Below are 23,631 nucleotides of genomic sequence, written 5' to 3'. Positions count from 1 at the left end.
TCTAGTCTGACCTCCTGCACATCACAGGCCATAGAACCTCATACTGTAATAGACCCATAGCCTCTTGCTGAGTTACTGAAATCCTCAAATCTTGATTTAAAGATTTCAAGTGACAGTAAATACACCATTTACTCTAGTTCAAACCAGCAAGTGAACCATGCCCCATGCTGCAGAAGGTGGCGAATCCCCACCTCAATCTCCCCCCCCCCCCGCCTGTGTCTCTGCCAGTCTGACCTGGGGGACAATTCCTTCTCAAATACAAATATGGTGACTAGTTAGACCTGGAGCATGTGGGTGAGACCCACCAGCCAGACACCTGGGAAAGAATTCTCCGTAATAGTTCAGATGGGGAGGGATCTGAGTTATCATCAGTTCCAGCCACAGAGGCAACAATTATACACAGTGGTTCTTGGAAATGTCTAAAGTTATTAGGAAGACACAGTAAAGATACCAGGGCTATCCTTAGCTGAGGAGAAAGATGCTGAGGTGGCCTGGCAAGTGAGAGGGGATTCTGCATCATAATGTGACATAGGTGTTGTTGAGGTGGCCTGGTACCTATGAGGGCACTCTGCATCATCTGCTGCTCTAAGATCATCTGGACTGAAAGCAGTTTCTCCATGGTTGATCTAGGCAGAGACGGTTTTGGAGGAAAGGAGTGCTTGTCTGGAGGGGTCCTTGGCAGAGAGAGGAGTGAAGCTGAGTTGAGACAGCAATGTTGCTGGGAACACGTGGTAAGGAATTCATGTTGAGCCAAATCTTGTTAAATTTAGCAACTAGAAAGTGTTTTATCTTTATTTCTCTGTGTATAGCTCCTTTTGAGCATCTTACTCCTAGTAATGAGAAAGAAGGAGTCTGACAAGAGAGCCATGTTGTGCAGGAATTAGAGGAGATCCTGAATGAAATTCCTGCAGTGAGATGACTTAGTACTGGAGCTTCAGTGGGAACTAGCAGAGAAGGAAGAATTATGGACTGAAGCACTTCAGTTCTGAGAACTGTCCAGGTGGACCTTTGTGATTGAAAGCACCCCTGTATTCACACCTTACACACCATTGCAATAATCTTGGTACAAAATATGCCTTGTGAGGTGTCCTCTGAAAAAGAATAACTTGCTGGTCAATAATATCATGGTGAAATGTATGTAGCAACATTATATGTAAAGTTATGATGTTGTAAGCACATGTCCAAATCCACAAAATCCTGACTAGGCAAAAGTTATTAAACAGGTCTATCCTAACCCAAGGAATGTGTGTTTATCTCAATTTACATATAAGTAGTAAACAGGGTCCTTGAGACAGCAAGAGGGGGAAATGGCAGGAGACAAGACAAATCCACATTTCAGCAAACACAGGGGAGAAGAGAGAGCATGCAGCCACCTTCCACACCAAACTCCACATCACCTTCTTTACTGTTTGAATAAACTTTGCTTTGAGGGATAATCCTCAGAAGAATCCACTTCAAAGGGTGACTGGGCTACAAAAATGAGGCACAAAAGCACCCAAGGGATCTCTCCCAATCCCATCCTATTTTTTTTTCACCTAAGAAGACAAAGGAACCAGCCCATTGACTCTGGGTGTGATCCTGACCTGAGAATATGGTCAGCAATGTTGCTGGGAATATGTGGTAAGGAATTCATGTTGAAGCAAATCTAGCTTGTTAAGTTTAGCTACTAGAAAGTGTTTTATTTCTATTTCTCTTGTAACCATTCCTGATTTCAATGCCTTATACTTGTACACCCTTAAAATCTCTCTCTCTAGTTCAAGAAACTTGTCTTATGTTTAATATAAAGTACTCCAGTGTTGTGTTTAAACTGGACTGTTTAACTCCATTTAAAGTAACAAGTTGTTGAATATTGACCCTTTACAGCTCAATATCTGAACTGCCCAGGAGAGGGCTGGACAGTGCAGACTACATGAAAAGCTGGGATTGGGAGTGTGTTGAGGCCACCTTGCAATAGTAGCCAAGACTGGTGCAAACCGGAGTGTGACTGGAGTATTTTTGACAGGCTGCTGGGTCAGAGCTTCTGGGTCAGAGCTGTAGGTGTACACAAAAACTTTGGGTGTCACCTGCATGCTTGTAGGCTGTTTGTGAGTGACCCAGGTTGGGAGCTACAACAGCAAATCACTGTTAGGCACCAGGTTATGGACCAGGTGGTGACACAACCTCTCATTGGTCTGGATTGCACCCTGAAACGTGACAGCCTCAAATTCCATCCTACAGGGCTGGCCTTAAGCACGGGCGAAGAGGGTGAAAGCCCAGAGTGCCCTTATAAATGGGACACCTCCGGAGCAGGGGTGCCCCTCCCACTGCTGCTCTGCTGGCGTCTGCAGCCCCACAGCTCCTGTCTGCTGTGCAGAGGGGGACAGGGAGAGGAGGGGCGCTGATGTCAGGGTGTCCCTTGCCCCCCACCCATCTACTCCATCTCTGAAGAGTGGGGTAGGGGGGACAGGGCTCACCAAGAGAGGGATGGAACTGCTGGTGGTGGCTACTGCTGTGTCTGAAGGAGCTTTCCTTCAGACTGGTGAGTGCTGCTTTCTTAAAAGGGGCAGTGCGTGGTCTCTCACACACTCCCACAGCTCACACACTCTCTCTCTTTTACACTCGCCTCCAACACATACTTATGTAGTTGTTACTTGTAGGTACTTCCTGCAATGCACATATATTCTCTGTAATTTTATTTTTTCAAAGTGCCTGTTTTAGTTTTTTAACTGGTCTATGTATTTCATTATTTTATTTCTCTCTCATGCTTACATTTAATTCTTTGAGTAGTAATTTCTAAAATGCCTAACCTGTCCTGGCTGCAGTAATTATCATTATTACTTTTATTATCATATTGTGCTTTGTGATTCATTATATTCATAATTCATCCCTGGCTGGGGTTGGTCCTGCTTTGAGCGGGGGTTGGACCAGATGACCTCCTGATATCTCTTCCAAACCTGATATTCTATGATTTAAAGTGGTATGATCAAATAATAGTATCCTTCTAGAATGTAACTTTAGCTTGTACTAACCTTAGCAGTGCCAGTTTAAAAAACATTAGCTAAACACATAACTTTACATACAGAGCAGATGAAAGTTTCTTATTTTCAAATTGTATTTTTAGTTAGATCTGTAGAATAACTTAAAATTTGCATGAAAATAAATGCATTTCCAACTATGATACCAATAGCAATGATGGAGTTAAATGTTAGTGAGTCACGCACATGATTGTGATCGGTAAACATAAATGCCAAAATAATTAGAAAAATAAATTCCCTGTCTTAATAAAAGAGAAAAAACCTTAATCACATATGTTAAAATTATGTTTTTAGTAAAAAAACAAATGACTAAAATAGAGTAGATAATGGCAGTTACACAGAGTGTGTCTGCTAGAGAAAGTAAGATTTTAAGCAGATTTTATTTATTTTTATTTATCTCTACTAAAAATAGTGTACAAAGTATCAAACGTGTGTTTCTGATATCTGTGTTAAAGCTCCAGAGCTGATATCTCAAGGCTTGGGATTGGGAATATCTTGTTGTATTATCTCCTGATTGTTCTAAATTTACATATAAACTTTAAGCGTGGCTTTAACTGGAGTTTGTATATATTTGTTTTCTGTATTTTTATAACAATTAGAGTGCTCCTGTCAGCTAATTCCTAAGTTATTGGCAAAAAACTCTAGAGTTTTCAGGTGCCTAAATCCCTGGAATAATGAGTAAAGTTTCCTCCCATCCCCCATAATCTGAAACGGCGCCCCAGTGAGTCAGGCATGGCCAGAGGGCTGCAGGAAGGCTTTGGACTCTGGCAAGATGTAGCCCACATGTGATAGCGCAAAGACTACCTTGAGTCACATGCTGAGCATCAGGTACCACAAGCCACAACAGCAGCACAGAGGTAAGGGTGACAATACACCATACACCATGCCACCCTTACTTCTACGCTACTGTTGGCAGTGGCATTGCCTTCAAGTTGGGCACCTGCCCAGCACCTGCCAGTATCAGGCCACCCTGCCAGTGCTTAATTTGTGCTGGGGCTGAGTTCTGGAATCTCTTTCAAAACAAATTAAACACTGGGGAAGGCAGCGGGGCCCAGAGATGATGGGGGTGGGGAGGGGAAAGCCCAGGGAACCCATGGAGGCCAGGAGTGATGGGGCGGCGGGGCGCCAAAATACAAGTTTGCCCAGGGTGCCATTTTCCCTAAGTCCGGCCCTGCCATCCCAGATGGCTTTGAAGATAAAGTGGGCAGCTCCCAGATCTGATACTCTCCACATAGAACATCTCCCCTTCTACTGCAAGAAGGGCTCCCTCTTAGAATCTCTCTGAGGGAGGAAAATCATACTATTCAGCTCAGGCAGGGCAATGCTGACCAAAAGTACAGGGAACTCTATGGCCTCTGAGGAACTGAGCAGTACCTAGAGCACGGAGACTCTAGAAGCACAGGTTCTGGCACTGATCCCATCATTTCCCTTTCTTTTTCTTTTTGGTAGGCTCAGGATCTGTGGCCTGTGCCTGCTGATTGGCCCATTTTCTTTTTCCCTGCCTTTGAGGAATGAGGCAAGCAGGGCTGAAGTCTCCATGCAGGAGGTCTGCCTCACTGTATTTGAACAGCCAGTACCAATATCTGAGGATAGAGAATCTCTCTGGAGTATTGGCATTACAGAGGGTCCTGCATTGGCAGAGGTCTCCTAAGCCTCTGGTACTGAAGGAAATATTGGCACTGCAGAGGTGGTATTGAAAGTTCCTGGTTGTCCTGAAACCTCAGATGACACCAATGATGGCTCCCACACTGGTTGCACTCTTGTGTCAGCAGATCCAGGTGCTGACTGTCACTGTTCCAAACCTGAAACTCTCCTGGGATCACTTGCAGTGTGCTGATACTTCCAGCTGGAACTACAGGCTTCATGCAGAAGAGAGCTTAGCAGACACAGCTGGTCTCTTGAGTTCCCACATGGAATTGCAGCCACTATCACCCAGTTCTGAGGTCCACACATTGAGGCCTTTCCTTCATTAAGAAGGCCTGCAGCCCTACTTGCTGGTGCTCATGGATCTGTGAGCTGAAAGCTCAACAAATTGAGCAAAGATCTGGGAATTGATCCTTCTCTGGGCATATCATGCATCTGGTATGGGCATCATATCCTGGAATAATAGAGGGCACACAGTGCAGCTCTGGAACCCTGACTTCTTAAAGAAAAGATTGTCCATAACTCACCAAGCTGGACCAGCTTGACTCCACAGTGCACGGCAATATGCCAAATCTGACCTGAACTCTAAAAGTGCAGAAAAACTAAAAACTATTAATAAAAACCACTAAAAACAATTAGGGCTGTCAAGCAATTAAAAACATTAATCACGATTAATGGTGTGATTAAAATCATTAATCACACTGTTAAACAATAATAGTATGCCATTTATTTAAATATTTTCTAAATTTTCAAATATATTGATTTCAATTGCAACACAGAATACAAAATGGGCAGTGCTCACTGTATGTATATAGAAAATATATTTTACAAATATTTGTACTGTAAAAAACAAAAGAAATAGTAAGGAGTCCCGTGGCACATTAAAGGCTAACACATTTATTTGGGCATAAGCTTTCATTCATAAAAAACCTCACTTCTTCAGATGCATGGAGTGAAGAAGTGAGGTTTTTTACCCACGAATTCTTATGCCCAAATAAATCTGTTAGTCTTTAAGGTGCCAACGGACTCCTTGTTGTTTTTGTGGCCACAGACTAACACGGCTACCCCCTGATAAAAGAAATAGTATTTTTAATCCTCCCATTACAAGTACTGTAGTGCAATCTCTTTATCATGAAAGTTGAACTTATAAATGTAGAATTATGTAAAAAAAACTGCATTCAAAAATAAAACAATGTAAAACTTTTGAGCATACAAGTCCACTCAGTCCTACTCCTTGTTCAGCCAATTGTTCAGACAAAAAAGTTAGTTTACATATGTAGGAGATAATGCTGCCCACCTCTTGTTTATTGAATGCTGCCCACCTCTTGTCTCCTGAAAATGAGAACAGGCATTCGCATGGCACTGTCGTAGCCAGCATCTAAGATATTTACATGCCAGATGAGTTAAAGATTTCATATGTCACTCCATGCTTCAACCACCATTCCAGAGGACATGAGTCCATGCTGATGATGGTTTCTGCTCGATAACAATCCAAAACAGTGTGGACCAATGCACGTTCATTTTCATCATCTGAGTCAGATGCCACCAGCAGAAGACTTCTGAAAGCATGCTCCACACCTCATCCCTCTCAGATTTTGGAAGGCATATCAGATTCTTAAACCTTGGGTTGAGTGCTGTAGCTATCTTTAGAAATCTCACACTGGTACCTTCTTTGCATTTTGTCAAATCTGCAGTGAAAGTATTCTAAATGAACAACATGTGCTGGGTCATCATTCGAGACTGCTATAACATGAAATATATGGCAGAATGTGGGTAAAACAGAGCAGGACACATACAATTCTCTCCCAAGGAGTACAGTCACAAATTTAACACATTTTTTCTTAACAAGAGTCATCAGCATGGAAGCGTGTCCTCTGGAATGGTGACCGAAGCATGAAGGGGCATATGAATGTTTAGCTTATCTGGCACATAAATACCTTGAAATGTTGGCTACAAAAATGCCATGTGAATGCTTGTTCTCACTTTCAGGTGACGTTGTAAATAAGAAGCGGGCAGAATTATCTCCAATAAATGTAAACAAACTTTGTCTTAGTGGCTGACTGAACAAGAAGTAGGACTGCGTGCACTTGTAGGCTTTTAAGTTTTACATTGTTTTGTTTTTGATTGCAGTTATGTAACAAAAAAAACCCTCCATTTGTAAGTTGCAATTTCACGATAAAAAGATTGCACTACAGTGCTTGTATGAGGTGAATTGAAAAATGCTATTTCTTTTATCATTGTAAAAAAAAGGTAATAATTGGAGATATACCAATCTCCTATAACTGGAAGGGACCTTGAAAGGTTATTGAGTCCAGCCCCCTGCCTTCACTAGCAGGACCAATTTTTTTGCCCCAGATCACTAAGTGGCCCCCTCAAGGATTGAACTCACAATCCTAGGTTTATAGGAGGCCAATGCTCAAGCCACTGAGCTATACAATACAATGCAAATATTTGTAATCATAAATAATATAAAGTGAGCAGTGTACACTTTGTATTTTGTGTTATAATTGAATTCAATATATTTTAAAATGTAGAAAACATCCAAAAATATTTAATAAATTTCGATTGGTAGTCTGTTTTTTAACAGTGCGATTAAAACTGTGATTAATTGCAATTAATTTTTTTGAGTTAATCATGAGTTAACTGTGATTAATCGACAGCCCTAAAATCAATTTAACTAGAAATATAAGTAACTATTTAAAGAGAGGCTAATGTCTGCCTAGAATCAGACCCTGGGCCCAGGTAGAAAGTTTCCTTGAACTGCTGCTAACCACTGACACAAAGGAACTGCCTGAGAGCCACACCTCCTTTACAAAATGCCCAAAGACACTGAACATCTGCTCCTGGAAGGCAGCACTTGAGCAGCTCCCAAAGGACACAACTTTGCTAGATGCTTTCCAAGTTCATGGCTCTGTGAACACTTTATTCCAAGAATGAGAACATGCATAGTCCACCTCAAAGATGAACACTGGAAGGAGGGCAATCTTGTAGGTGATAAAAAATTTACTTCAGCACCTGCAGATTTGCCCTTGTCAGTATTAAACTGGAGGACTTCTTCATCCTAGTCTCTGAAATTGTGCTTGGTGAATGGTGCAATAGGGGAAATAAACTCAATAACCTTTGACCTGTTCTGCACTCCACATCCAAGTATCACATTCAAAACTGGGAAATGGTGGACTGAAGTATGATCCTCAGAATAGGTACTTAGTCTTCCAGCTGGCTGGTGAGATGAAGCCAGCAGGGAGACTAAGGGAGTTTGCCAGCAGAGGAAGGCAGGGCTTGTCCCTTTTAAGCCTTAATTGCAGGTACTTTACAAGGAAGAACCCACAATGGGAGGAAAATGGTGTGTTGCCAACACCACTGCTTGCTCTTCCTCTGCCTGCACCTGTGGGGACCCCTTCCAGACAGGCACCCTGGCCTGGGAAGCTTTCATCCAGGCAAGTCTTGATTTGCTAGGAATGCTGCCTTCAAAACATCATTTTCAACAAATGTTTTTGTTTGAAAAATGTTGCCCAGCTGCAAATTAAAAAAAAAAAACTAAAGGAAACTGTCAGCCAAAAAGCTTTGTATATCTGGAGGTAAGGCATATCCAGAGAGAAATAATAGATCATATGCTAAAATAGACAAAAATTAAACAAAACTGGAAAATCACTTAAACTATTAATAGAAAGAAGAAGATTTCATAAGCAATTATACCGAAAAGCATACTGACCAGAATGGAGACCACAATCTATGAAAATTCTTTCAAAAAATTTTTAAAATACTCATTTTAAAGGAAAAATCTAAGAATTTATGTTTTACACTGTCATAATGTTTAATATTATGTAAGAATTATTTCTGGGATTCTCAAAATAGCCTAATGGAGTTAGGTTCCTAACATGTAACTGATTCTAATGGGTTCCTAAGTTGCTTAGAACGTTTGAAAATTTTACTCGTACTCCACAAATTCATGAACAGAAGGATAACATGCTGAAACCCATCACTCATCAGTGTTCACGAACAAACTTTGCAACTCGGGGGTTGGACTAGATGACCTCCTGAGGTCCCTTCCAACCCTGATATTCTATGATTCTATGAACTCATATATCTCAGTAATCTTATCCACAAATGTGACTTAAACTATAACCACGATGCTGATAATATACAAGTGTATCTTTCCCGCTAGAACCAATGTCCCTCCAACCAAACAAACCATCTCCTGCGAGTGCCCACTTGCAATCTGAAACTCAACATGGCCAAAATGGAACTGCTGATCTTTGCCCGCAGACCCACTCCTTTCCCTGCTTTCTCTATCATGATGGACAACACCACCATCCTTCCTTTCATTTAGGCCCATCATTTTGGCACTCTCTTTCACTCTTTTGACCCATTCAACTAGCCATGTCTAAATTTTGATGCCTCTTCCTGGAAAACATCTCCAGGATCTGGTCTTCCTTCTCTGCCCACATGGACAAAACTCTTGATCATCTCTCACCTTGACTACTGCAAGCTCCATCTCCCTGTCCTTGATGTTATAAAGTTGGGAAATGCCCACAGCCAGCCTTTCAGTAGAGACAAAGGAGCACCCATCACCAGCCAGATGGGCGTTGATGGCCTATCAAGAAAGAATCCACTATCCCAGAGGCTCCTTAAAGAAGGCACATATGCAATGGAGACTGCTTGACCAATGGGGAATGTCTGACCCCCATGTACACAGCAAGGATCTTTCTAGTAGCTGGAAGAAGGTATAAAAAGGGAGACGATAACATCATCTCTTGGCCTCTCCCTTTCCCACTCCTCGCCATCTCAACACCTGGAAGAACATCTGGAAGGAAAAGACTTTGAATGAGGGACTTTGGTTCCAGGCTGGAAAGGGGTCTGGACTGTATATTGAGGAACTGTAAGCTGACTGTTACATCCATTAGGCTGAGAAATTGTTTGATTAGAATTTTGCTCAGGCTGTTTAAGTTAGAATTTAGACTGCAAATTTATTTTATTTCTTAGGTAACCAACTCTGATCTCTATGCCTGCTGCTTATAATCACTTAAAATCTATCTTTCTGTAGTTAGTGAATCTGTTTTATATTTTACCTAAACCAGTGTGGTTTTGGTTGAAGTGCTTGGGAAATCCCAGCTCAGATTACAAAGGCTGGTGTATGTCCGTTTCACACTGAGGGAGTGGTGAACTACACAGTGAACTTGCACGGGAGCCTTGAGCAGTGTACGATGGTACAGTTCTGGGGTGCAAAGCTGGGGAGCTGCGGGGGACTGGCTAGAGCCTCTCCATTGAAGGTTCCTGAGTGGCTGGGAGATTATTCATGTAACTCACTTGGGTGTGTCCCTCCCTGCAGATGTCTGTGTAAGTGCAATGCCTGTCAGAGACCTGTAGCTTAACATGAGCATCACAGTGTGAGAGGGATAGTCCTCCAGGTGGAACCCCATGGAACCCTCACAATGCTATATCTCAAACTGAAGTTATGGACTTCATGGAGGAGTCACTGGCTGGAATTCTCTGGCCCATGTTATGCAGGAAATCAGACTAGGTGATCATAATGGTGCCTTCTGGCCTTAAATCTATGAATCTATGAAAATACATTCAAAGTGCTTCTGCTAAGATCATCTTCCTGGCCCATCATTCGGAATATGTCATAAGAACACAGAATTGGACAGGACTTCCTTGGTCATCGAGTCCAGTCCCCACCTATCAAAGGCAACCATGTCACTCTTGTCTTTAAATTCCCCCACTTGCTCCCCTCTTTCACGACAAACACAAGTCCTTCACAATTTAGACCTCTCCTCCTATCTTTTCTGATGCCGTCTTACAAAGTTGACTCTTGCCTTCCTCCACCAATGATACCAGGCTCCATCACCTCATTCTCTGATAATCCCTTTTGTGACTTTTTAAAGGCTGCCCCTTACACATGGGGAAAGCTCTCAGTCACAACCTATAAACCTTGTCATCCTTTGCATCCCTGCTCGAAACTCACCTCTGCTGTAGTGCATACAGGAAAGTAAAACTGGATAATGGTTAGGCAAGTGGGAAGCTGTGATCACTGCTCCTGACTGGCTAAGAATTACACATTGTACTTGTTAGTGTCTCTGTTATCCTCAACCAACTTGCTTGCTTGTCTCATGAACCTGTTTCTTGTCTTCTAGATTTTTGGGGGATATGGACAGTCATTTGCCATCTGTTTGGAAAGCTCCCAGCCCAATGGCGCCATAACCAAGGGTGGCTCTTGTTGCTGCTGCAGTATAAGTTAAATCATAGCAATAATAATATTCCAGACAAAGTTGTCCATGTACTGTAAATACACTCTGCTATTGTGTATAGAAGCCTCATAAACACTGGAAATGATATGATAGAAATTGAAGGAAAAGAACAAAGGCTAGTGTCGCGAATGCTTTCTTTCACTTTAATATTACAGCTGCCATTGTCTACAATATAATTAAAACCCCGATGAAGGGAAGATTGGAGTTTGGCAATAATATGTTCACTATACAAACACATTGATTTAAAAAAAAATAGAGATGTTGGCCACAGTCTGTGAACTTCTTATTCTCTCAGAAAAATTACTGCATTTAAAGGTAACAAATCTTTAAAAGCAGAGAAAGGATAATGAAAGCCCTTATTTGTATGAATAATAAATAACTTAAAAACTGGCTTTGGGAAAATAAATAAGGATTGAAGAAATGAAGATTATAGGATGGTGTCACTACAAGGACAGAGGTTAAGGTTGTTTTGGTGGAGCATTTGCTTATGAAAGTGATGGATTGTGCACCTGTGTAGAAATGGTCTGGGTGAAGATTGTGCTTTCTATAAACTATTCAATCATTGCTGTGTCTGACATTATTGCAGATTTTCTCATTTCCAAATGCTTGGTTTGGGTTGTTACGCATAAACAAACTTAACCATTGCAAAATGCGGTGTTTTTGTCTTTTACCATGAAAGCTTGGTTGTGATTCTAGTTAAGGTTTAGTTCAGTATTGCCATTAAAGCAGACATGCAGCCATTTTGAAATGTATGAAGTACATGGCATATTCTTCCCAAAATTACAGCACTTACTCTTTGAGTCCAGAATAAATTTTCTGAGAATTTACAAGTCAGTCCATGAATTAGTTTTTGAGTTAAAATTAATTTTAGAAATGGATCTTTTAATAAATGTAACACCTCCCTCCAGAACATTTTTGTCCTGAATGATTTTAATAAGGGGATAATGCAGACCCTTCATACTTCGCATATAATTGACATCTCATGGTTTGACTACTTTTGAAGAATTTTCTTGAGGGCTAGTGATCATATATGTCATTCTTTATATTGGAACTTTTTCAAAATGGCAGCCCTCTCCCACTGTTTTCAATAAGACTCAAACCAAATACTGCTTTCAGGGAAGATAGTGTCCCCATTCTTCAAGATGATCTGCACCTCCCACTGTTCCCAATGGGATAAAGCCAAACTTCCCTAAAAGATTATATTAGTGCCCTCTGCTGTTAAAGGTGTGCAGGAAAAGTAGCATGTCTGTGCATACTAACTTATAAACAATCCGAAAACCCATTAAAACAAACAAATCAATCTTATAAGATCATCTTTATATAGTAACTTACACTGTGTCTTCCAATTTTGATCTGGCTATTCCCCAAGGGGCCACAAACAGAACTGGAATAACTGTTGGAAAGAAAAAAGGCAAATTAGAACCAGGTTTGTAAAATGTTCAGTACAAAACACAGACATGTTACAGCTGTGCCTGATGATCCTACATAAAATGATTTTCATTCTTTTCAGGATCATTGTGACCCTTAGAAATCCCTAGTGCCAACTGAGAGAGAGTTCATTACGCTGTATCAGCAATGCCTGTTATGTCTGACAAGATTACTATACCTAACACACTGTTTTCATAATATTTATCCATACACAGTGTCTTGTAAGGTATCAAATGAAAGATGGTGACACACTAGTCATTAATATCATTGTGAAATATATGTACTGACACTATATAAGGAGTTATGTATACCTACTGAAAATATGTTTTAAAATCTGTAACAAGGCAGAGTTGACAAACAGGAATTTTGACAGATAAAGCATGTCTTGGATATAAATGAAGGATTGAAAGTCAATACAATGGAAGCTGCATCAGCATACAGAACCAAATGGGGGATGCAAAATCAACAGGGAAGACTACACTAAAGAACAAACAACTGGGGTTCACTTCAAAGGGCTATAGCTGCGGGACAAGTAAGACATTCTGTGATCCTTTCATGGAAGAAACTCATGGAAAGGTATGGGATGTTCATGACAGCTTTGATCCTAGTTTTGACTGAAAACCAGCAGCTCTGTCAAAGACTAAATCTTTGGGAGAAAATCTACTTTATTAAATAGGAAAGGTAACCATTAAAAAGTGTAGCCCTAGAATTGTGTTTTATGTTTTGTTTATATGTTTAAACATTTCATTTTCAATTTATTATCCTTATTCACTATCTCTTAAAACTTAACCTTTGATAATAAATGTATGACTATTTCAATAGAAACATATAACTGTGCAGTATTGTTACAAAGGACCTGATTGTGAGTTGTACCAGTTGAGCTGTGTGCACACTGTCTCATCATGCACAACTTACCAGGTAATTTCTGTGAGTGTCCAGTGACAAAGGCTGGAAACTGCAGGGAGTGCTCTGAGGACTAGAGGGTTGCTGTGGGTCTATCACAAGCTCCCACAGAGCAGGTGAGGTCTGCAGAGACTTGGAAGTCAGTGCTTGAGTGTGGCCAGAAGCTGTTAGTTTCAGGGAGCTGAGCTACAGCAGGCAAGACAAGACTGCTTCACAACAAGGGCAGGTAGTGGCAAAATACTTCACAACTCTGTGTACACTCAGGGAGCGTTACAATCATCTCAGGAAATTACACAGTGAGATTCCCTCTATTCAGCACTGGTGAGGCCACATCTCATGTACTGCATCCAGTTTTGGGCCTCACACTACAGAAAGGATGTGGACAAATTAAAGAGAGTCCAGCAGAGGGCAATGAAAATGATTAGGGAGTTGGGGCACATGACTTATGAGGATAGGCTGAGGGAACTGGGCTTGTTTAGTCTGCAGAAGAGAAGAATGAGGGGGGATTTGATGGTAGCCTTCAACTACCTGAATGGAGGTTCCAAAGAGGATGGAGCTAAAGGCAAGTCATGCCTGACTAACCTAATTGCCTTCTATGATGAGATAACCGGCTCTGTGGATGAGGGGAAAGCAGTGGATGTGCTATTTCTGGACTTTAGCAAAGCTTTTGATATAGTCTCCCACAGTATTCTTGCCAGCAAGTTAAAGAAGTATGGGCTGGATGAATGGACGGTAAGGTGGATAGAAAACTGGCTAGATGGTCGGGCTCAACGGGTAGTGATCAATGGTTCCATGTCTAGTTGGCAGCCGGTATCAAGTGGAGTGCCCCAAGGGTCGGTGCTGGGGCCAGTTTTGTTCAATATCTTCATTAACGATCTGGAGGATGGTGTGGACTGCACCCTTAGCAAGTTTACAGATGACACTAAACTGGGAGGAGTGGTTGATACGCTGGAGGGTAGGGATAGGATACAGAGGGACCTAGACAAATTAGAGGATTGGGCCAAAAGAAATATGATGAGGTTCAACAAGGACAAGTGCGGAGTCCTGCACTTAGGACGGAAGAATCCCATGCACTGCTACAGACTAGGGACCGAATGGCTGGGCAGCAGTTCTGCAGAAAAGGACCTAGAGGTTACGGTGGATGAAAAGCTGAATATGAGTCAACAGTGTGCCCTTGTTGCCAAGAAGGCTAATGGCATTTTGGGTTGTATAAGTAGGGGCATTTCCAGCAGATCGAGGGATGTGATCATTCCCCTCTATTCAGCACTGGTGAGGCCTCATTTGGAGTACTGTCCAGTTTTGGGCCCCACACTACAAGAAAGATGTGGATAAATTGGAGAGAGTCCAGCGGAGGGCAACAAAAATGACTTATGAGGAGAGGCTGAGGGAACTGAGATTGTTTAGCCTGCAGAAGAGAAGAATGAGGGGGGATTTGATAGCTGCTTTCAACTACCTGAAAGGGGGTTCCAAAGAGGATGGATCTAGACTGTTCTCAGTGGTAGAAGATGACAGAACAAGGAGTAATGGTCTCAAGTTGCAGAGGGGGAGGTTTAGGTTGGACATTAGGAAAAACTTTTTCACTAGTGGAGTGGTGAAGAAATGGAATGGGTTACCTAGGGAGGTGGTGGAATCTCCTTCCTTAGTGGTTTTTAAGGTCAGGCTTGACAAAGCCCTGGCTGGGATGATTTAGTTGGGTTTGGTCCTGCTTTGAGCAGGGGGTTGGACTAGATGACCTCCTGAGGTCCCTTCCAACCATGAGATTCTATGATTCTAGGCTGTTCTCAGTGGTGGCAGATGACAGAACAATTAGCAATGGTCTCAAGTTGCACTGGGGGAGGTCTAGGTTGTTATATTAGGAAAAATTATTTCTGTAGGAGGGTAGTGAAGCACTGGAATGGGTTACGAAAGGACCATCCTTAGAGGTTTTTAGGCCTGGCTTGGGAATGCCCTGGCTGGGATGATTTAGTTGGGGTTGATCCTGCTTTGAGCAGGGGGTTGGACTAGATGAGCTCCTGAGGTCTCTTCCAACCCTAATCTTCTATGATTCAATTTTCTTGTGTCTTTTGTTGGTTACATAACAAAGACAATATGAAGACACCTCACAGACACAGCTGAGTCTCTAAATATGCACAAACATGCCAGGCTTAGCTAAATACACACTGCTGCTCTGAGTGGGTTCTAGAAGCTTCAGCCACAGAACACAGTGAGTGCCACTAGTAGCCTCACAAATTATTTAAAGGAAAACTACCTTGTTCCTGGGTAGGTAATTATAACACTTCTGTAGTTTTGACCTATTCTTCAGTGAAGCTATTCTGGAATAATTTTCTTGTAGCTATCTCTTAGCAATCTGTGTTGCTCTCTCTGATAGTCCACTCCCTTTTGGGTGGTGGGGGCTGAAAGGAACATGCTTGAAATGTATCCCAAAAGCACACAATTCTGAACTGTCAAACTGTAGCCACATTATCAGTGACTGTTTCTTCCCATTGTCCAAATGAAAAAGACACCCTATATACATTTTCTATGTCCTGATCACTTGTGAATCTAGTGAGAAGTAGATTTTTTTACTAATACAGAAAAATTATCAATGGGTTCCAGATTGGTATGATCCTTTGCTTCATACAGCACTAGTGCTATTAATATCCAAGGCCTTCTGGAAGATGCTATAGATTTGAGATGTTCTTTGAGTTGCGTCTTTGTCATTATTTTGCATGGCTTGCATGGTTCCAAACTGTTTTTTTGGTCCTGCCTGATGCCAGGTATAGTAATCAGTATCAAGAAAACAGCTGTTATGTCACGAGGTACCAACACTCCACCTAAAATCTATGTCAAAAATGAAGCTCTGGACAATGTGGATCACTTCTGCTATCTCAGCTCAATTCTTACCAGCTCATTTAACCTTGATAGGGAACTTGATAATGGAATCGAGAAAGCTTCTGTTACCTTTGGCAAACTTACCTCACATGTTTGGAATAACAAATTGCTAACCCTGAACAAAAAGTTGTCTGTTTATCAGGTTTGTGTCCTTAGTACCCTCCTTTATGTTTGTGAATGCTGGGTTACGTACTACAAGCAGGAGTGGGGACTGAACCGTTCTCATCTCCACTGTCTTAGAAAAGTCCTTGAGTTAATTGGGACCAAAGGATCACCAATAAGAAGATCCTTGAGAGAATGGGGAGGATCCTTGAGAGACAGCCTACTGTCTATGCAGACTATGCTGGACATTCGCAGGCTTTGCTGGCTGGGACATGTGGAGCACATGCCTCAAGATCCTCTGCCAAAGGCTGTGCTCTATGGTCAACTTAAGAACTGCCCGCAATGCAGAGGAATGCCAAAGCTCCAATACAGCAACAAGTTCAAGAAAGACCTCAAGAAATTCAGCATTCCCACTGACAACTGGAAGAGCCCTGCCCACAACTGCTCAATCTGGAGAAGCTAGGTCAAGTCTGGTGCAGTCTTCATAGAGAGCCCAGATGGAGGTCCACAGGCAAGCCAGGAAGCAGAGTGTGCTCCAAACTCCATCTGGTGAGTGGACCTGTAGCCAGTCTGGGAAAGTGTGCTGCTCGTGCATCAGCCTCTTTTCCCATACCATTGCTAAGCACCAATGATGGACTGACTTTGTCAAATCTCCTTTCATCTGTCAAGATGTTGGACAGCCATCATAGGCCTGGTCAACATCCTGATGTTAGGGCTGGCTCCTGGCATTCTGTGGGGCTCTAGTGTCCCTTATATATGCGTTCCAATATGTTGTTCTTCAAGGACTGTGGGACCATAATACAGTTGCCACAGGTGAGCAGTAGTTGATTACTATGCTCTTATAAATTTGTGCCTTATTTTCAATTCAAACTTTTCTGACTTCAGTTTATGGCCATTGGATGCCATATGACTCTGCCTACTAGATTAAAGAACCCTCTAGTATGAGCATTCTTCTCTCTCCATAAGTACAGTAGAACCGCATTTATCCAACCCTCCATTAGTGAGCTTTCCATATTAACCAAAGAACCAGTTCACGCAGATCCAGAAGCAGGCAAACTCTCCTGTGGCTGCTAGATGGTGCTGCAGTCTCACCCTTTCTCATTCTCCAGATTATCCAAATTTTTGGTTATCTGATCTGGCCCTGGTCCCAATTAGATCTGATAAATGAGGGTCCGCTGTACTTAGAGATTGTGATCAAGTCACTTCTTTAATGTCTCCTTCATAAACTACAGAAATTGAGTTCCTTTAATCTCTTACTTGGTCAGGTTTTCCAGATCTTGTATCACTGTGATGAAGCAGAGACACTGCTCACCAGCACAGTAGGGGTTAAAGAGAGCCTTTGGGCCCAGCTACCCCTGCCCCATTATACTTGCAGTCAATACCAGACCTGAAGGAGGGAGAAAGGGAGGGAGCCTGGCTCAGTTTGGGACTGACTGGTGAAGGGGCAGGATCTAGCTGTCTCCCTGCCTGAGACATAGGGGTACTAGCCTGCCAGCCAAGGCAGCCATCTGGCAGTAAGCACTGTCTCCCCAGCTAAGGGACACTGCAAAGTAGATGTAAGAGTCTCTGGCACTGGAGATAACTGAGTGAGCGAAGCCCAGAGACATTGTGGCGTTTGGCTTCATCAATTTGTGCCTGCCCCACCCGAAGGAGTCTGGAACCACAGCAGGGCACTGCCCAAGATCCACAAGAGGGTGCTATGGGAGGCAAGCCATCCAGTGAACTGGACTAGAGGTGTCGTGCCTCAAAGTTAACAGACATTGGTAGGAAGTAGCCCAGGGAAGTGGATTTAGACTTCCTGCTGGGAGGGCTCCTCCTGTTCAGGGGTTGGGACCCGGTGGAGAGGGAGGCTCCGGGTCACTCTATTCTCTCCCACCTTAAAGACTGAGGGTTCTCAACCAAGCCAGGAGCTGAGAGCTCAGCGGACCTACAACTGGGCTGCCGAAACTCTCCAAGTTCCCTGTTACAATCTTCCTAATAACTTTCCTGCACCCTCTCCAATTTTTCAACATTCTTTCTAAAATGTGGATATCTGAACTGGAGACATTCAGTAACTGTCTCAGTTGCAAGCTCTTTGGAGGACAGGATTAGAATTCAAAATTATCTTGACCATCTGGAGTAATGTTCTGAAATAAATATGATGAAATCCAATGAGAAAAAATGCAAAGTACTACATTTGGGAAGGAATAATCAGTTGCACAAATACAAAATAGGCAATGACTGCCTAGGAAGGAGTACTGCAGAAAGTATCTAGGGTTTATCATCAATCACAAATGGAATATGAGTCAACGATGTAATACTTTTGCAAAAAACCCAAACATAATTCTTGGATGTATTAGCAGCAGTGCTGTAAGCAAGACACGAGAAGTAATTCTTCCACTCTGCTCAGCATTGATAAGGCCTCAGCTGGAATATTGTGTCCAGTTCTGGGCATCACGCTTCAGGAAAGATGTGGACAAATTGGAAAAAGTCCAGAGGAAAGCAACAAAAATGATTAAAGATCTAGAAAACATGACCTCTGAGGAATGATTGAAAAAATAGATTTGTTTAGTCTGGAGAAGAGAAGACTGAGAGGTTGCTTTAAAGAGGAAGGTGATAAATTGTTCTCCTTAGCCATTGAGCACAGGACAAGAAGTAATGGGCTTAAATTGCAGCAAGGGAGATTTAGGTTAGATGTTAAGAAGAACTTCTTATACTGTAAGGGCAATTATGCACTGAAAGAAGTTACCTAGAGAGATTGTGGAATCTCCATAATTGGAGATTTTAAAGAGCAGGCTAGACAAACACCTGTCAGGGATGGTCTGAATAATACTTAGTCCTACCTCAGTGCAGGGGCTTCAACTAGGTCCCGTCCAGGCCTACTTTTCTATGACTGTGACCTCTGGATTTAAAAGAATGAGCTGCTTTTGCTTCAGGTAAAGGACCAGGTCTGTAAGCTCAGAGGTAGTAGGAACCCCTCTCCTGGAGTATTGTGGCTCAGGCACCTAAGTCATTTATTTTGAGGATGAGTTAGGCACCTGCGTCAGTCCACACAAAACAGCTGGAGGAGGAGGTGGTGGTACTGATCTTATAACTCTCAGGGCATGTCTAGTGAAGATGCTCTATATTGATGGGAGAAAGTTCTCCCGTTGGCATAAGAAAACCACCTCCATGAGTGGCAGAAGCTACATCAGCTGGAAAAGCTCTCCCAACAACATAGCACTGTCCACACTGGCGCTTATGTCGGTGTAATTTATGTCACTCAGGGGAGTGGTTTATTCATACCCCTGAGTGACATAAATTATGCCAACTTAATCTGTAGTGTAGACATAGCTTTAATCCAGTGGTTAGAGAACTAAAGAACATAAGAATGACCATACTGGGTCAGACCAATGGTCCATCTAGACCAGTCTCCTGTCTTCAACAGTGGCCAGTACCAGAGCTTCAGGGGGAATGTATGCAATAGGGCAATGCTGAAGAGATCTGCCCATCTTCCCCTCCCAGTTCTGGCACTCAGAGGTTTAGGATTGCCTGGAGCATAGGGTTGCATCCCTAACTACCTGGACTAACAGCTATTGATAGACCAATCCTCTTGAACTTATCTAGTTCTTTTTTGAATGCAGTTATACACAACATTCCATGGAAGTGAATGCCACAGGTTAATTATGCTTTGTGTGAAAAAAGTACTTCCTCTTGTTTGTATTAAACCTGCTGTCTATAAATTTCATAAGCTGACCCCATTTTTGTATTGAGGGAAAGGGTAAATAATATTTCTCTATTCACTTATTCCATACAATTCATGATTTTATAGACTTCTATCATATCGCCTCTTAGTCATCACTTTTCTAAGATGAACAGCCTTAATCTTTTTATAAACTTTTTAAGGCTGTCAAGTAATTAAAAAATGAATTGTGATTAATCACAGGATTAAAAAAAATAATCGTGATTAATCACAGTGCTCACTTTATATTTATTTTTGCTTATAAGTATTTGCAGTATATATAAAAAAGAAATAGTATTTTCAATTCACCTCATACAAGTACTGTAGTGCAATCTCTTTATCATGAAAGTTGAACTTACAAATGTAGACTTTGTAAAAAACAAAACAAAACAAAAAAACCAACAACAACCCTGCATTCAAAACTAATACAATGTAAAATTTTAGCACTTGCAAGTCCACTCGGTCCTATTTCTTGTTCAGCCAATCATCAGACAAACAAGTTCGTTTACAGTTGCAGGATATAATGATGCCCGCTTCTTGTTTACAATGTCACCTGAATGTGAGAACAGGCATTCTAATGGCACTGTCGTAGCCAGCGTTCTAAGATATTTACATGCCAGATGAGTTAAAGATTTCATATGTCACTTCATGCTTCAACCACCATTCCAGAGGACACGAGTCCATGCTGATGATGGGTTCTGCTTGATAACAATCCAAAACAGTGTGCACCAGCGCATGTTCATTTTCATCTTCTGAGTTAGATGCCACCAACATAAGGTCCATTTTCTTGTTTGGTGGGTTGGGTTCTGTATGTTCCTCATCGGAGTGTTGCTCTTTTAGGACTTCTGAAAACATGCTCTGCATCACATCCCTCTCTGATTTTGGAAGGCACTTCAGATTCTTAAACCTTGGGTTGAGTGCTGTAGCTATCTTTAGAAATCTCACATTGGTACCTTCTTTGTGTTTTGTGAAATCTGCAGTGATAGTGTTCTTAAAATGAACAACATGTGCTGGGTCATCATCTGAGACTGTTAGAACATGAAATATATGGCAGAATGTGGTAAAACAGAGTAGGGGACATACAATTCTCCCCCAAGGAGTTCAGTCACAAATTTAATTAACACATTATTTTTTTAACGAGCCTCATCAGCATGGAAACATGTCCTCTGGAATGGTGGCCAAAGCATGAAGGGGCATATAAATGTTTAGCATATCTGGCACATAAATAACTTGCAATGCCAGCTACAAAAGTGCCATGCAAATACCTGTTCTCACTTTCTGGTGACATTGTAAATAAGAAGAGGGCAGCATTATCACCTATAAATGTAAACAAACTTATTTGTCTTAGTGATTAGCTCAACAAGAAGTAGGACTGAGTGGATGTGTAGGCTCTAAAGTTTTTTGTTATTTTGTTTTTGAGTGCAGTTATGTAACTAAAAAAAATCTACATTTGTAAGTTGCACTTTCACTACAGTACTTGTTTGAGGTGAATTGAAAAATACTATTTCTTTTATCATTTTTACTGTGCAAATATTTGTAATAAAAATAATATACACTGATATTGATTACAACACAGAATACAATATATATGAAAATGTAGACTATCATCAAACATATTAATAAATTTCAATTGGTATTCTATTGTAACAGTGCGATTAAAATGACGATTAATCATGATTAATTTTTTTATTGTGATTAATTTTTTGAGTTAATCGTGTGAGTTAAGTGCAATTAGTCAACAGACCTAAATCTTTTTATAAAAAAACTATAATCTTTTAGTTTGTCCTCCTATGTAAGCTGTTCCATATTCTTGATAATCTTTGCTGAGCTTTTATGAATCTTTTCTAGTTCCACTCTATCCTTTTTGAGATGAGGTAACCAAAGCTGCACACAATATTCAAGGTGTGAGTGCACCACAGATTTAAATAGTAGCTGTATAGTTTCTGTCTTATTTTTCTATCCCTTTCCTAACAGTTCCTAACATTGTTAGCCTTTTCGACTGCTGCTGTCCATTGAGCTGAAGTTTTCAGAGATCTAATCACAATGACTATAAGATCTCTTTCTTGAGTGGTAACTTCTAATTTAAAGCCCAGCATTATATATGTGTAGTTGGGATTATTTTTTCCAACATAGATTACTTTGCATTTATCAATGTTGAATTTAATCTAACATTTTGTTATCCAGTTACCCAGTTTTGTGAAATCTTTGTAACTCTTCAAAGTCAGCTTTGGACTTAGCTTTGGAATAATTTTGTAAAATCTGAAAACTTTGCCACTTCACTGTTCACTGTCTTTTTCATATAATTAATAAGTACAGCACATGTCTCAGTATAGATCTTTGGGTGATCCTGCTGTTCATCTCTTTCCACTGTGAAAACTGACCATTTATTCCTACCCTTTGTTTCTTATCTTTTTTAACCAGTTACTGATCCATGAGAGGACCTTTCATGGTATCCCATAACTACTTGCTTTGCTTAAGTGTCTTTGGTAAGGGACTTTGTCTGAAAATCCAAGTACACTATATCAACGGATCACTCCTGTCCACATGCTTGTGGACAACCTCAAAGAATTCCAGTAGAGTGGTGAGGCATGATTTCCCTTTACAAAAACCATGTTGACTCTTCCCCAACAAATCATGCTTATCTATGCCTGGTAATTCTGTTTTTTACTATATATTCTACCAGTTTGCCCAGTACTGAGACCTGTAATTGCCAGGATCTCCACTGGAACTCTTTAAAAATTGATGTTACGTTGGTTACTTTCCAGTCATCTGGTGCAGAGGCTTGTTCAATTCCCCCAAATACTTAATGAGAGAAAGGCTTTGAACAGGGATCCCCAAACCTCTCAGGAGGATGCTGTACTCATTGAGTGATATGATACTCTGATATGGTACTCCATCTGTCTCTCCTGTTCCACTTTGGATAAAAAACTGAATAGGTAATGAAGCAGGGGGACTGGACCTTGGGTCTCCCACCTTGCAGGTGGGTGCCCTTAGCAGGTTATAAAGTCATTCTCATTCTCTTGCCCAGTGACTTTTTAAGTATTTATACACCATGGAAAAGCTTCAACAGGAGAGACTGTGGGAACACCCCAGCAGCACATCCCATAGCTCTGTGGTTTCAGCATCCTCCTGAGAGTGGAGAGAGACCCTGAGCCAATCCTTTCTCCCCATTAGGTAGAAGGGGGAACTGAACCTGTGTGTCCTGTATCCCAGGCAAGTGTTCTAGCCATTAGGCTAAAAGCCACCACCACTGCCTTCTCTTGGGGCAAGATTTTGAATGGGATCCAATCCAGTAGGTGGACTCTGAGCACATCTATTGGATCAGGCCCCACATGTGAGAAAGGCACTTGTCTTCCTGTCTTCCCCGTGTAAGCAGAGTCAGGATGAGCCCCACCCTGACATCTGGTGGTAAATTATGGGGAGTGCGGAAAGTGTTGCATTGGTATTTCGGTTATTTGCATGGGCACTCCCACCCCACTTAGCATACCGCAAAGCAGCATGGGATGGTTATTTTCGCAGCTGTGGGAGCCCCAATTTCGTTGTTATTGGGGCAGGAGGAATGAAATGTTGTCACCCTGATTGGGTAAATGGGGAACTACAAAATTGTCTTGTGATGGGGGGTTTCATTGTCAGCTGGATAGCGCTTGCTAGATGGGGCACATGGGTTCCAAAACCCATTGAAAGGAGAGAGGCTGGGGACAGAGATCTGTACTTGGTGGTG

General features: G+C 41.7%; 1 protein-coding gene across 1 annotated transcript in view; it reads right to left on the bottom strand.

Moving 5' to 3' along the window:
- GLP2R (glucagon like peptide 2 receptor) overlaps positions 1–23,631 on the bottom strand; it is a 138,688-nt gene that overhangs the window by 48,803 nt on the left and 66,254 nt on the right. The window contains exon 8 of the mRNA XM_044981830.1: positions 12,239–12,299. Within this exon, the coding sequence (XP_044837765.1) occupies positions 12,239–12,299 (61 nt within the window). The remainder of the gene's footprint in view (positions 1–12,238; positions 12,300–23,631) is intronic.

This window comes from Mauremys mutica, chromosome 12, assembly GCF_020497125.1.
Source record: "Mauremys mutica isolate MM-2020 ecotype Southern chromosome 12, ASM2049712v1, whole genome shotgun sequence".
NCBI lineage: Eukaryota > Metazoa > Chordata > Testudines > Geoemydidae > Mauremys > Mauremys mutica.
Note: the sequence above shows the minus strand (reverse complement) of the source record. Positions and strands in the feature narration are given on the sequence as shown.